This window comes from Theropithecus gelada, chromosome 8 (genome assembly GCF_003255815.1).
Source record: "Theropithecus gelada isolate Dixy chromosome 8, Tgel_1.0, whole genome shotgun sequence".
NCBI classification, from domain to species: Eukaryota; Metazoa; Chordata; class Mammalia; order Primates; family Cercopithecidae; genus Theropithecus; species Theropithecus gelada.
In genome coordinates, this window is record NC_037676.1 from 4613452 (window position 1) to 4628390 (window position 14939).

The window sequence follows — 14939 nt, forward strand, 5'->3', positions numbered from 1 at the left end:
TATGGTTTCGGGTGTTGCATTTAGGTCTTCAGTTCATTCTGAATCGATGTTTCTACACGGTGTGAGATAAAGATTTAAATACAAACATATATAAAATCATGAGGTAGTGTACACTATAAATATACAATTGTTAATTGTCACTCAAGTCTAAATAGAGCTAGAAATAATAAACAGTTTTTTTTTTTTTTACTTCAACAACTCTGTGTCACTGAGCTTATTTCACCTTTAGCCTGATAAAATCATTGTCCTCTGCACCCTGATTCCTACAGGAGACTACTCACCCCATAACCTCAAAAACCTCTTCATGAGGATGGTCACTTGAATCCTGAAGTGAATTACTCTCTAGTCCATTGGAAACTCATATAGGACAGCAGAATCTAGACCTCCAGAGAGCAGCAGGACACATCTTCAGAAAATAAGAAGCATTTGTTCCCTGAGCCTGTTGAATGAAAGTGCAATTTCTATTGTTTTTGGAATGTCGAAAAGTAAATACTAATATTTAAGCAGGTGAACCCAGGAGTAACATAGCAGGGTCTTTCTTGTCATTATCAGCTCCAACCTAGCACAGACATTAAACGTACAGATTTACACTAGCATGAAGCTGGGAGAACAGGAGCATTCGAGCGACCTTGAGACCAATGGACCTCTCTTACAAAATGCACACCTCTTCCTACTGAAGATCGAGAAGGTTTCTTGTCTCTGAGCCTTCTCCCAGCAGTTATAAATCCAGGCTGGCTCCTCCCTCCCACACATCCGCTCCTGCTCTCCCTCCTCTAGGTGACCCCAGCCATGAGGACCCTTGTCATCCTTGCTGCCATTCTCCTGGTGGCCCTGCAGGCCCAGGCTGAGCCACTCCAGGCAAGAACTGACGAGGCTACTGCAGCCCAGGAGCAGATTCCAACAGACAACCCAGAAGTGGTTGTTTCCCTTGCCTGGGATGAAAGCTTGGCTCCAAGGGATTCAGGTGAGAGAGACCAGCATGTAGAGCTGCTGAGTCTAGAGGGAAAGACAGGAGACAGGTTCCAGAGTTGGGTCTCAGCAGTCTATGTCACTGAGGTGGCTTCACTTAGCATCTCTGAGCCTTGATTTTCTCATCTATAAATTGAACAGAGAGCCAAATAAATCTGAGAAGTTTTATTTCTCCGAAGACTTGATTCCAAGAAATATCTGTGAAATTCACTAGGTTTAAGATATGAAGAGACAGACTAGTTATCTCTGGATCTAAACAAGTAGACCTATCTATAAAGAGAACATTTTACTCTATTTATAGGAGAGCTTTTAAGAACTGGAGCCAAGCCTGAGGGTATGTTTAGGTGTGTGTGTCATGGGGCAGGAATGCAAAAATGAGAGCAAAGGAGAATGAGTCTCAAATTCTGTGTGACCAGCACTGCTCTGTGTATTTATTCCTATTGACTGAGGTTGTACGTGCTATATGGCAGCAATGCAGCCAGAATCACCCATTAGCTAGCATGTGACTTCCCCAAGATTCTCTTTCTTACCCACTGCTGACCCCGTATTCAATTTCTCATGCTCTCCCAGTCCCAGGCTTAAGGAAAAACATGGCCTGCTATTGCAGAATACCAGCGTGCTTTGCAGGAGAACGTCGCTATGGAACCTGCTTCTACCTGGGAAGAGTCTGGGCATTCTGCTGCTGAGCTTGCAGAAAAAAAAAAAGAAAAATGAGCTCAAAATTTGCTTCGAAAGGTATAGGGAATTGCTATCAACTCCTGTACCTTCTGCTCAATTTCCTTTCCTCATCCAAAATAAATGCCTTGTAACAAGATTTCTGTGTTTACATCTCTTTAATGTGTGATATGTGTCTGCGTCAAGATACTTGGGGTACATGTACCAAAAAGCAAAATCAAATGTTTGAACAATATAAAATTCCAAATTCTAGGAATTTTAAACAAGAATTTAGGATTCAGACCCAAATTGAAAAGAAGGCCCACATGACACCAACGATTTCCCCATCCACTGCTCTGCCTTTTCACTCTGCCTCATTTTCTCTGGATCCACTCTCAAAGAGCTCCCATGTGCTGCACAAACAATCAGTGTCAGCTTAAAGTTCAAGCAGTCACAAAATCATACTTCTCTGGGAAAACTACCATCCTCTGTGCTAAAGAATTGGAGTTTCATTGAACAATGTCAGATTGTACATTTTCCTTTTAAGACATAGGGTTACATGAGATCCACTGAAACAACTTTAATTAAGAGGGAAATGGGTTGTGGGCAAAGGCGTGATGCATGGAACAGAAAACACAGCAGACCACACTGGAACGTCCTCATTAAGAGCAACCTCCAGCCACATCTACTAAGACCTGGATTTCACACTCATAAAATTGTCTTCACACCTAGAAAACACACACGCACTGGGCGGGCGCGGTGGCTCAAGTCTGTAATCCCAGCACTTTGGGAGGCCGAGACAGGCGGATCACGAGGTCAGGAGATCGAGACTATTCTGGCTGACACGGTGAAACCCTGTCTCTACTAAAAAATACAAAAAACTAATAGGGCGAGGTGGCGGGCGCCTGTAGTCCCAGCTACTCGGGAGGCTGAGGCAGGAGAATGGCGTAAACCCGGGAGGCAGAGCTTGCAGTGAGCTGAGATCTGGCCACTGCACTCCAGCCTGGGCGACAGAGCGAGATTGTCTCCAAAAAAAAAAAAAAAGAAAAAGAAAACACACACGCACTAATGCACCACTGCACTTTGCAACACCCACTCCCTTGTGTTGCCCTAAAGCTGCTGAGAACCTGATTCTGCCTGGAAAATGCAGCTTCAGAGGGGTAAGGGAGGAGGGAGGGAAAGCATTTCACCAGGAACATGGTAGTCTTCCTGATGCTGCACGGTGCTGAGGAAGCTCAGGGGTCCAGGTACCTACTGAGACACTGCATGGATGGGGAAGCCCACATAGAAGCCAGGGAGGACACAGTGGGTAATGATCCCAGACTTCTTGTTTAGACAGTGAAGGACACAAATAGGGAAACAGGATGTGAACCCCAGGAGACTTCTTCGGGTTCCTATGACTGCCACGGACCTAGAATCATGTGATCCTTGAATTAACTTTCCATATGATTTTGAACGATGAACTGGGTCAAGATGGCTGCATCTTGGGGCATCTGCCAGAGGTTCACCTGGCTTCCTCCCAAGAATCTGAGGTCTCAGCTAAAACTTCATTTGGTCACTGAGGTCTTTTCTGATCTCTCCATTTTAAATTGCAACAAGTTCCCCCAGTCACCTCCATTCCCAGGATTTTCCTCATTGCTAACTATAGAATTGCAACCATCTCACCCCCTGTACACTTCACGTACTATCTGTAACATTTGCCTCCTTATCTAGAAGGGAAGCTGCACGTTTTGCTTATTGCTGTACCAGAGTGCATGGATGACTGCAACATAAAGTAAGGGGTTAATAAATTAATTCTGATTACATTAACTAATTGCATCTAATAGCATATCACAATACAAAATTATTAATTAATTGTTATTACTAAATTCTGTAGGAAAAAGCTAAATTCAACACAGGTAGAGCAGTCCATGTTTCTAGACCCTATGACAGCACACCTTTAAAAACAAAATAAATAAAACCATTCAAGGCTGAAAGATGAAAAATCATCATGGGTACGATTTGGCATCATGAAGCTTTAGGACTTTAGAAGAAAGAGGCCATTCTGGCTAGAGGTGGCAGAAAGATTTCATGTGAATCTTCAAGTACAACATGAATACTTTTAAAACGTGGAGAGGTTAAAAGAAGAGGTAGAGTAAAATATTTGGTGGACAGAATGGTATCAGGGCAAGAGCTACACAGGATGAGGGTCGACCTCCACTGAATTTAGAGGAATGGATGTTGCCAGACAGAAGGTTGGAGAAGAATTCAGGCTGATGTGCTGAGAAGCCTCCGTCAATCCAAGGGAAAGGGGCCAGACGAGGACGGAGCCTCCCTGCTCCTCTGTGTGGATAAAGGCACACTGGAAGCACCACATGTGGCTTCTGCTCCTGCAGTCTAGGGTGGGCGATGACTGCTGCAAAATCTAGGACACAGAATTGAGGGAGAGGAGTGAGGGTCTCCAAACAACCAGGGCCACTTGCTCGGCCTCAGATGAGGCACAACACTGTTTATTGCGATGTATGTACATTCTAGGATTAGTAATGACATACATGATCTTTTCTACCTGAAATGAGCCATTCATGTGGCAGGACAAGGAAATAAGGAATAAGACAGATACCTCATCCCTTTAAATGTAATTACTCAAGGGGACAGCAGCCCTGTCTCTGTAGGCAGGTAGAAGCCTAACTCCAGTAAGCACAAACTAGCAAACTCCGATGGCCCAATCACACTGCAAGACTCCCACTACCAATCTCCAGTGCATTTCCGCTAGCTCTCCCAGGGCTCAACCTTCCCTGGCTTTGTCTTCAGGGAACTTGAGGCCAACGGCTCTCCCTATTACAACGTTCTGACTCACATTTCAACAGTCTTCAATAAGCGCTTCCTTCACATTTTCAAAAATCTTGGTGAATTTTTACCTGTATAATAAATGAAATAGGTATCCTTTGCTGTTACTGTGCTGATTTTCTAAACTCAGCTTACACGCAAAACTAGAAGGAAAGAGCTGAAAAGTACTCATTCCATTTTATGAATATCATGTTTCTTGGCCTCCTGTATGTCTATTTTTGAGAAGTATCTGTTCAGGCCCTGGAACACATTTTAAAAGGGTCATTTCTTTGTTACTTACTTATTTGTTTAAGTCCCCTGTAGAGGAAAATCACTTTGACCACGAGATCACCACCAACCAGCCTCTCCTTACTGCTACAGGTATGGACCTCGCCATCTCCAGGACATGGTTCATGTCCATTACCCTAATCCTTGCCTTGCTGTTTCCCTGAACTCCAGCTTTGCTGATTACCCCAAAAATGACCTCATTACAGTAGAATTTTGATGAGATCACCATTTGCTTTCAGTATAATCCCATTACTTTATGGTGCAAGGAACCCATAGAGCCTCAGTCAGATTGGAAGGCTGCCCTACAAGCTTTGCAAAAACTACACACTTGGGAGACCTGTGTGTCAGAATCCCATGCCCGAATCTAACAGCTCTCCAGTGAAAACACTCATGCAGTGCTGGGGAAATGCCTATGGACTGGAGTGTGTTCTGTGTGCAGGAAGCAGGTCCAGGTTTCACTTCCGTAGGATACGTGGCATATCCAGAACCTGGAGATCTTCCTCTCGCTCATACACACCCCTTCACATTTTGTCCCCATAACCTCATCATTGTGACCCTACAGGCACCTACTAATGCCCTGGAACCTAAAACCATCACCAAGCCTTAAGTTTCCCCAGATAGCCCAAATTTCTTCTTATGCTGCGATAAGACTGGTGCTGACTTCCTCCAATGCTGAAATTCCTGGGCCTCCACTCATCAGGAACTCACTGTTCCTCAGAGGGACACCTGACCCCACTGCTCTGCCACAGCAACCACCCCAGCAAGGCTTGAGACGCCTCCTCCTTACTTAAGGTTGAGGGAGACGCTTCAGCTCTCACTCCACTGCCCCCAGTCCCCCACAGCCCAGTGCCTGCTGCCTTCACACAGAGCTGCAGCGGAGGCGCTGAGCACCCAGCCTGTGGGACCAGCGCTGTGCACGACCTTCCCATGGTGGCAAGGGCTGCCCGGCCTGCACACTGGGTTCAGCAGCCTCACCGTAGGTATTTATTGCTTCAGGAGTGACTGCATTCTTTTCTTATTATCCCATCTACCACACTAGGAGAAGGACGAGAAGGGTGGATAGTGGTACATTTTAAAATGTGCTCTAGTCTTCCCAGGAATTCTCCTCAAATAACACAGGAAGAACCACAGGAGCTCGATCCTGCATGTCTCAAGCGACCAGTGATCATCCCACTCACACTGTGTGTATGGAGACTCTTAAGCCTGCCCAGAATCGGCTATGGAATAAGGTATTTGAGCACACAGCACCAGGTGATCCAAGCTAACACCAATCTCGCTGCCACCTTGACCACCTCACTGAGAGATTTCCAAGAGACATTAGGTCTCAAGCAGCAAACTCAGGAGTCCCCGGCTACAATGGTCCTAGACATTCGTTTAGCCTTAAACTGTCCATTGCCCAAGCAATGAGGCAACTGTCTGCTCCAGGGAACCACATGCTGTGTGCACATCCTTAACGAACCCAACAGAACCTGCCCTACCTGGAAACAAAAGCCAAGGTGGGATTCAGTCTCCCCCAGGTGGTCTGCAACATCCCAGCCCAGCCATCGGCTTTGACGTGTTGTAATGGTGAGAACTCAGGTACTGGGGAGGCTGGTTCGGGGCAAGATTCCTCATCCTCTCCTGTGAATAGTGATTGTGTTCTTGTCTCTCTAACAAAGTGTATCCTGTGAGAGGCCGGCCAGGCTCTCCTGGGGACTTTAAATATTCCCCTGCTGCAGCGAGCTCAGCCTCAGCCACCAGCACAGGCACCTCGGGGTTCATTATCTTAGGAGTCATGGAGAATCCATCGTTGGTTGCTGCCTGGGCCTGGCCAGGGCTGACCAAGGAAGATGAGGGGACCCTCCCTAGACTCCTGTCCGAACCCCAGCTTCCCACCAAATTTCTCAACTGCCCTTACCAAAAGAGTTATNGAGAAAATTCACTCCTATTTCATCAATATTTTAGAGAAGTTGAGATTTACACACACAAAATATGTACAAATGCAATTCCTCACCAATACTGTGAAAATGCCCTCTGTTCATCTAGGACTGTGTGAAAAGACAACAGAAAAGTTAATGGATTAAAACAGCACGATCAGGTCTTCATTCACACATTTGCAATTGGGACATGGCTCCCTCCACAGGCATCAGAGGAGAGGTGCTGCTGGGATCTGAAAACCTCATGGCCAAGATGCTTGTGCACAGGTAGAGGAAGTGCTGGGCTGGCTCAGTGGGAGCTCTGACAGGCTGAGAGATGAGACCCTGTGATGCACTGAGGCCAGGTCATGCCAGCTCATGACACAGAAGATAGGTGTGACACTTTATATCCCACTCAGAGCTAGGAGGATTTGAACCGGAGAGATTTACAAACACTGCATATCAGCGTTTTCTTTTTCCTAGAAAGCTGGTTGCGCTGGGTTCTCTAGCTCGTCCTTGAAACTGGGCTCAGTTCCTCTCCTTTTGCAATGCTTAGACTTCCTTCAAGTATGGTATCTGGGCGTCAAAGGCACCAGCAATCTTAGTATATGTGGGGAGCTGGAAAAAAAATACTGTACACCAGATAACTTATAAACAACAGAAATATATTTCTCAGTGTTCTTGAGGCTGAGAAGCCCAAATCATGGTGCCAACAGATTTGGTGTCTGGTGAGGACCAGTTTTTCGTTTCATAGGCGGCACCTTCTAACTGCTTCCTCACCTGAGGAAAGGAATGAAGGAGCTCTCTGTGGACTCTCCTCAGGGGCATTAATCCTATTCATGAGGACTCCACCCTCCTGACCTCATCATCCCCCAGAAAGCCCCACCTTTTCATGCTATCACCTGGGGTAGGGATTTTAACATACGAATTTCAGAGGGTCAAAAACATTCAGCCTGCAGCACCATCCAATACAGAGGAAGTGAAAGATAAAAACTTCTTATGACTTGAGCCCAGCAAATGGCACGGTGCAAAGTCAGCTGTGTTCTACTGGTCAAGGTATCACCCAAGCTAGATTCAACAGGAGAGAATTTCACCTCCATTCTTATGTGAAAAGAGTCAGGGATTTAGGGCCACTTTTTAAAACAGTTCAAGGAAGTTATTCATTCATGGTTTATTATAAAATTGCTGCAGACGACAACACCAGATACATAGACAACCTGTGAGAGGCAGCTGGAAAAGTTGGACAAACTGCAGGGAACTTGGAGTTCCTGCATGTCCCAGCTGGATCTGCAGACCGGGGAGTCTCTGTGTGGCACTGGCAGCACCAGGACCCTCCCTGCAGGATGGTGGACAAAGAACTGAGGGCAGGGACAGGGAGGTACACTGTGAGGAGCTGGAAAGTCATGGTCCTCCTCAGATCTCACCCCAATGCAACCCTGCCCTGACCCACACTAACACACACACCGTGTTCCACGACTGCCCTTCCCCACTGGGTCCAAACCATGTCCCAGGGGCCTGCACAAGGTCCACACACACTGTGTCTGCTGGGGCCACCGGACAGCCTCAGCGTGTGTGGGACTATCCTTGCTGCTCCTGGAGGCCTCTCTCCTCTCAGGCCCACACCTGCACCCTCAGCAACAGCTTCCCCAGAATATTTGCTCCAGCATGATGACGACAAGGCTCTTATGGAGAGTTCAGACTCACTTCAGTATTCTCTGGAAATTCAAATGCGTGTGTATGAAAGAGCAGCTTAAGCCATGTCTACTGTCACTGGGTGTTGACACTGGTGGAAAGAATGGGAAAATTGGGCTGGGGGTGAGGACTATGCATAAACATGGAAGAGAAAGTGTTGCAAAGATTTTTAGACAAGACACCTGTTGGTTGAAACTCCAGTGTACTGCTTAGGTTCTAGGGCAGTCCAAAGAGAAATGTGAAGGGGACCGCAAGAGAAGAATCTCTGTGTAATTTGGGATGAAAGTTTGAAAGCCACTGGACAAGAAACAGGTGCAGCCTCAACACAGGCTGGGAACTCAGTGGGTCCCGGGAATGGAGTGCCATGCACTAGCCTGGAGTACCCACCGCTGCAGCCAAGCCTGGGAGGGAAGGACATCAGGACACCGGGTTAGGGGTGAGGAAGGCAGAACCAGGAGCCACCACTGACTTGGAGCCACTTGCAATGCATTCTGTGCTCCCTGAACTCCTGAAATCACTCCGGGTGCTGCTGGTACGGTAATATAAAGCATACTTTCATATGTTTGTTAGACTCTTGTCCGTCTTTTTTTGAGAAGTATCTGCTCATGCCCTGGCACACATTTTAAAGGGGTTATTTCTTTTTTGCTTACTTATTTGTTTAAATCCCTTGTAGAAGAAAATTACTTTGACCACAAGGTCACCACCAAACAGCCTCTCCTTACTGCTACAGGTACAGACCTCGCCATCTCCAGGACATGGCGCTGGCTCACATCCATTACCCAAAACCTTGCCTTACTCTTTCCCTGACTTCATGCTTTGCTGATTACCCCAAAAATGACCTCCTTAGAGTGGGATTCTGCTGAGATCACCATTTGCTTGTATAATCCCATTACTTTATGGTGCAAGGAATCCATAGAGCCTCAGTCAGATTGTAAGGCTGGCCTAGAAGCGATGCAAAAACTATGGACTCAGGAGACCTGTTGTAATAATTCCGCGCCCAAATCTAACCAGCTCTCCAGTGATAACCCTCATGCAGTGCTGGGGAAATGCTTGTGGACTGGAGTGTGTTCTGTGCACAGGAAGCAGGTCCAGGTTTCAATTCTACAGAACACACGGCATTACCAGAACCCAGAGTTCTTCCTCCAGTACATACACACCCCTTCATATTTTGCCCCTATCACCTCATCCTTGGGCCCCTCCAGGCACCTACTAATGCCCCAGAAACTAAAACCATCACCAGGGCCTCAGTCTCCCTAAGCAGCCCAAATTTTTTCTTACGCTAGGATGAGACTGTTGCTCACTTCCTCCAATGCTAAAGTTCCCAGGCCTGCCACACATCAGGAACTCACTGCTTCCTCAAAGGGACAGCCAACCCCACTGCTCTGCCACAGTGACCACCCCTAGCAAGGCTTCAGATGCCTCCTCCTTCCTTAAGGTTGAGGGAGATGCTTCACCTCTCACTCCACTGCCAACAGTCCTTCATAGGACTGTGCCTGCCCAATGCCTGCTGCCTTCAGGCAGAGCTGCAGGGGAGGCCCTGAGTGCCCAGCCTGCTGGACCAGCGCTGTACACAACCCTCCCATGGCGGCAGGGGCTGCCCGGCCTGCACATTGGGTTCAGCAACTTCACCATAGGTATTTATTGCCTCTGGAGTGACTGTATTCTTTTCTCATTTCCAGAAACCTTATCCCATCTACCTCACTAGAAGGAGGAGGAGGGTGGAGAGAGGTACATTTTAAAATGTGCATGAGTCTCCCTACGACTTCTCCTCAGATAACACATGAGGGACCACAGGAGCTCGATCCTGCATATCTCAAGTGCCTAGTGATCATCCCCCTCATGCTGTGTGTATGGAGACTCTTAGGCCTGCTCAGAATTGACTTAAGAGCAAGGTATTTGAGAACACCCATCTCGCTGCCACCTTGGCCACCTCCCTGAGAGACTTCCAAGAGACATTAGGTCTCAAGCAGCAAACTCAGGAGTCCTTGGACCCAATGATCCTAGACATTAACTTAGCCTTAAACTGTCCATTGCCCAAGCAATGAGACAATTGTTCGCTCCAGGGAACCACATGCTGTGTGCACATCCTTAACAAACCCAACAGAACCTGCTCTGCCTGGAAACACAGCCGAGGTGATATTCAGTCTCCCTCAGGTGGTCTGTAACATCCCAGCCCAGTCAGTCGGCTTTGATGTGTTGTTACGGTGAGAGCTCAGGTACTGGGGAGGCTGGTTCAGGGAAGGTTCCTCATCCTCTCCTGTGCATGGCAATCACGTCCTTGCTTCCCTAACAGAGTATATCCTGTGAGATGCAGGCCAGGGTCTCCTGGGGGCTTTAAATATTCCCCTGTTGCAGCGAGCTCAGCCTCAGCCACCAGCACAGGCACCTCGGGGTCCATTGTCTTAGGAGTCATTGAGAATCCATCGTTGGTTGCTGCCTGGGCCTGGCCAGGGCTGACCAAAGCAGATGAGGGGACCCTTCCTGGACTCCTGTCTGAACCCCAGCTTCCCACCAAATTTCCCAACTGCCCTTTTCACCAGAGTTATCTAATATACCCAACGGAAAGTAACCCAGGATATTAGGACACCTGATCCCAAATGACCCTTAAATAGGGAAGTCTTCTCCCGTTTGTGCACGGCTGCTCTTGCTACAGGAGTTCGAGTGGGACAGAGAGATTACAGGCTTCAAAGAAAGAGAGAGCATTTCAAGTGGATTATTCACCATTCTTCACTAAAGCATCTCATGGTCCAGACATTTCTGTGACCACCAACACCAACCACAAATTCCCAGACCCCAGGAGGAGGGAGCAGGTGTTAACCACGTCTACTTCATGAAGATTCTGAGCAGGTCTCGGCCCTGGACTGAGGCTCTGCCTGTCTGAAGATGTAGCTCAGGGATCCAGGCACCCCACTGAGATGCTGTATGGCTGGGGAGCCCAACACAGATCTTAGGGACTATAGATGAATCTACGTCTGACAGAGAAATGGTCCCAGCTCTACCTCTTCTTTAGACAGCAAAGGACACATATTAAGATTGAGAATGCAATCGCCAGGCAACCTTCCTTGGGTACCTATAACTGCCAGTGACTTGAAGTCACGTGGTGCTTGCTGTAACTCTGCATATTGCTCCTAACTTTCCACTGGGCTGGGCTGACTCCCTTACATGGCTTTTGCACTTCACCCAGAAGTTCACCTTTCTTGCACCCCGGATCCTGGGGTCTCTGCTAAAACTTCCCTTTGTCACTGAGGGCTTTGCTGATTTCTCAATTTTAAATTGCAACTAGTTCCCCCTGGAAACCTCAATCCCCTTCTTCTCTTATTTTAAACTGTAGAATTTCACACCATCTTACATTCTGTACGTTTCACCTGCTTTCTGTAATCTTTGCGTCCCTACTGTAGAAGGTGAGCTGCATGTTTTACTCATCATTGGATCATAGTGCATAGACAACTCCCTAATAAAGAGTAGACGATCAGCAAGTTCACTATGGTCTCATTAATTAATCATATCTAACATTACATATTATTACAAAATTACATTGTCATTACAAAACTTCATAGAACAAACCTGATACCTATGGGATAAAGCACCTGTATGCCTAGTCCATGTGACAGCCTTGCTTTAAAAATCAATAAAAATCATTTAAGACTAACAGGAGAATATCATGGGTAAAATATGGCTTTGTGAAGCATTACTACTTTCTAATGAAAAAACTAGCCATTTTGGCTGCAGTGGCAAGAAAAAAGTTTATGATATATCTTTACCTGGAACATACAAGATACCGAAAAATTCAATACTTTAAAAAGAAGAGGTAGAGCAGTATTCCAGGTAAAGAAAATGCCACTGGGACAAGAAATACGCAGGGTCAGGTCAACCTCCACTGAATTTAGAGGAATTGCTGTTGCAACAGGGAAGAGTGGAGCAGAATTCAGGCCAATGTGCGGAGAAGCATCCATCAATCCAAGGGAAGGGGGCAGACGAGGACAGAGCATCCTGTCCTCTACCGGGAGCACCACATGTGGCTTCTGCTACTGCAGTCCAGGGTGGGCAATGACAGTGGCAAACTCTAGGACAGAGAATGCAGGGAGAGGTGTGAGAGTCTCCAAACAACCAGGATAATTTTCTCAACCTCAAATAAGAGCCCGAAATGATTATTGAAAACACAGACTCTGTATGTACACTGAAGACCTACTAGGCATTTTAAAGAACTAACTCATGTGATTGAACCATAAAGAATAAGTCAGAGGTGGGCCGTGTTTTCAAAATGTGATTATCCCAAGACACAGCATCCCTGTCTTATTGTAGGGCTTCCATCGTGAGGCTCTGAATCCCTACAGGGCACGGAAGCACAGAGAAAAGGGTGCTTGGCAGTTTCATTTCCACTCACCATCTTCTGTTCTTAAGCCCTCATCCTCAAGATGTGAAGCTGTGTCTAGAACATCTTCAGGAAGCTTCTCATTCACCATTTCCAGTCCAAACTCACTTGCCATTCCCCATGTTTACAACCTTCCCTTCAGTGAGCACAGTCTACACAGCATTCTACTGAACGTCTTCATACGTTTCCTCTCCACACTGTTCTCCACACTTGTAACCTGCTCTCTCACCTCTCTCTTTGCCCCAATCCTGTCCTCCTTCAGGGAGGACATGAAGCCTCTACTGTTCCAAAGGGTCACTTGACTTTAATTAAGTACTTACTGGGGACAACCTTTTTGACACCAAGAACAGGTGGGAGACAATTTTTCCATGGGTGGGGGATGGAGGGATGGTTTAGGGATGAAAGTATTCCACCTCATATCATCAGACATTAGATTCTGATAAGGAGCACACAGCATAGATCCCTTGAGTGCACAGTTCACAATAGGGTCCACATTCCTTTGAGAATCAAATGCCACCGCTAATCTGACAGGAGGCGGAGGTCAGGCAGTAATGTTCACTCACCTCCTGCTGTGTGCCCTGGTTCTTAACGGGTCATGGACTGGTACTGGTCCTCAGCCCAGGGGTTGGGGACCCATGCCATAAGCAGATGAAGGGATTTGGAAAAAGGGGCCTGTGATTCCAACCTAGCTTTGACGATGCTGGACCTTTATCCTTGGAGGCAACACTTTAATCCTATGGACCAAACTATGGCATTCTGTAAAATGAGAACATTAATGTGTTCTTCCCATTTATGATAGGTTGGAGGCAGCATTGTATGACATCACAGAAGTGCTATTAATTGGATAACTCCTACAGACCAGACAGTATTCTCAAAACACATATTTACTGTACTAATATTAGCTAATATGAATTGATTACTAAGAAATATTCATCCATTATAATAACTAATAGTCACATTAATCCTATTAACTCCCACTTACCATAAAATTTTTTTTCAGAAATATACATTAAGGAGAAAATGAACATTAGACAGCTTATTTACCTTAAGCAAAGTCAAAACTGATTGAGTAATAAGGCTGATGCCAAATTCCATATCCTTCATTCATGCCCTATAATCTCTATTCCTCTGAATTCTGCAGTGCTGGCTTCTGTAAGTTGCTGGGTTATTTGTTTTCTGAGCCTAGAACCTGACAGCTGCTGATGCTCCAGGGATATTTGCTGACTGAGAGTCTTACATGAGCATCACAGGCTCTCCTTGGCACATGCCTTTGTAAAGCCCTTCCTTTGGGATATCATGTGAAGCACCTGGGATCTGATCTTTTGGTCCACATCCTTTAAGTAGCTGAAGTCAAGTTTGTTACCAGATGCCACCAATTAGAATTCCCATTGATCATCATTACTGAGTAAAAGAGACTTATTGCTCTCAGAAAATGGTGGCTGAGAGTACTGTTGACCTCTCCACAGACTGGAGATAAAGATAAGGCCATCAGGATGCACCCATTGGAGTCTACAGGTGCATGAGATTGTAGCAAGAAGAAGTCCCCAAGACTGTGATTCATCTTGGGGTCCAGCCCTTCCTGCGCAGAAGCAGGATCTGAACGTCTCTGAGGAGGGAAGAGACATGGGCTCCCTGTGTGTACAAATCAGTTGGGTGCAAGATTGGAGGTAAGGGCCTTCAGAAATGGAATTCTGTGTTTACACTGAAATGTGTGTACTTTGGGGAAGACTGAGGCACAGCACAGTGGGACAGAAGAGGTGAAATAGACCACACAGAGCACCGTTGTTGCCCCAACATCGCTTTGATGTTTCTCTGATCTAGCAGTTCCATCTATGGCCATGTTTCCTACCTACTTGATGGGCCTCTGTATGTGCCATTCATACGTCCAATTGGTATGGATCCTGATAGCCCTCCCTGGGACAGCACAGCCTCCTCAGGCAGGGTGGCAGCAGATGGAAAGGCAAACCTGACTCATAGCACAGAGCATGAGCGAACACATGCAAGACTGAATTTTATAAGGTTAAGTGGGAAAGACACAAGACTCAGAAATCAACAAAGAAATTTTAAATCTACGTAAAAATAACTGCACATCAAAAGAACCCTATAGAGAAAGACAAATTCTAAAAATATTTCTAATACATATGACAAAGAGTTAATTTCAAACTATATAAAGAAATGCTACCAGTCAATAAAAATAAATAGGCCAAAAAGGTTTTTTTTTAAAAAAAAAAAAGCACTTCAGGGAAAATAAGTGCAAGTGCTTC

At 46.2% G+C, this 14939-nt stretch overlaps 1 protein-coding gene across 1 annotated transcript; it reads left to right on the forward strand.

Moving 5' to 3' along the window:
* The first annotated feature begins 275 nt into the window (after window positions 1-275).
* DEFA1 (defensin alpha 1) lies at window positions 276-1783 on the forward strand. Its single transcript, XM_025394826.1, has 3 exons — window positions 276-313; window positions 778-964; window positions 1546-1783. The coding sequence occupies exons 1-3, from the start codon at window positions 305-307 to the stop codon at window positions 1653-1655; spliced, it is 306 nt and encodes a 101-aa protein (XP_025250611.1). The 5' UTR covers window positions 276-304; the 3' UTR covers window positions 1656-1783.
* The last annotated feature ends 13156 nt before the right edge of the window (window positions 1784-14939 follow it).

What these genes read in the sequence shown, in the direction of transcription:
- DEFA1 (XM_025394826.1), top strand. An exon ending in CTTGGCTCCAAGGGATTCAG is followed by an intron (nt 965 to 1,545) that starts GTGAGAGAGACC and finishes TCCCAGTCCCAG; the next exon opens with GCTTAAGGAAAAACATGGCC.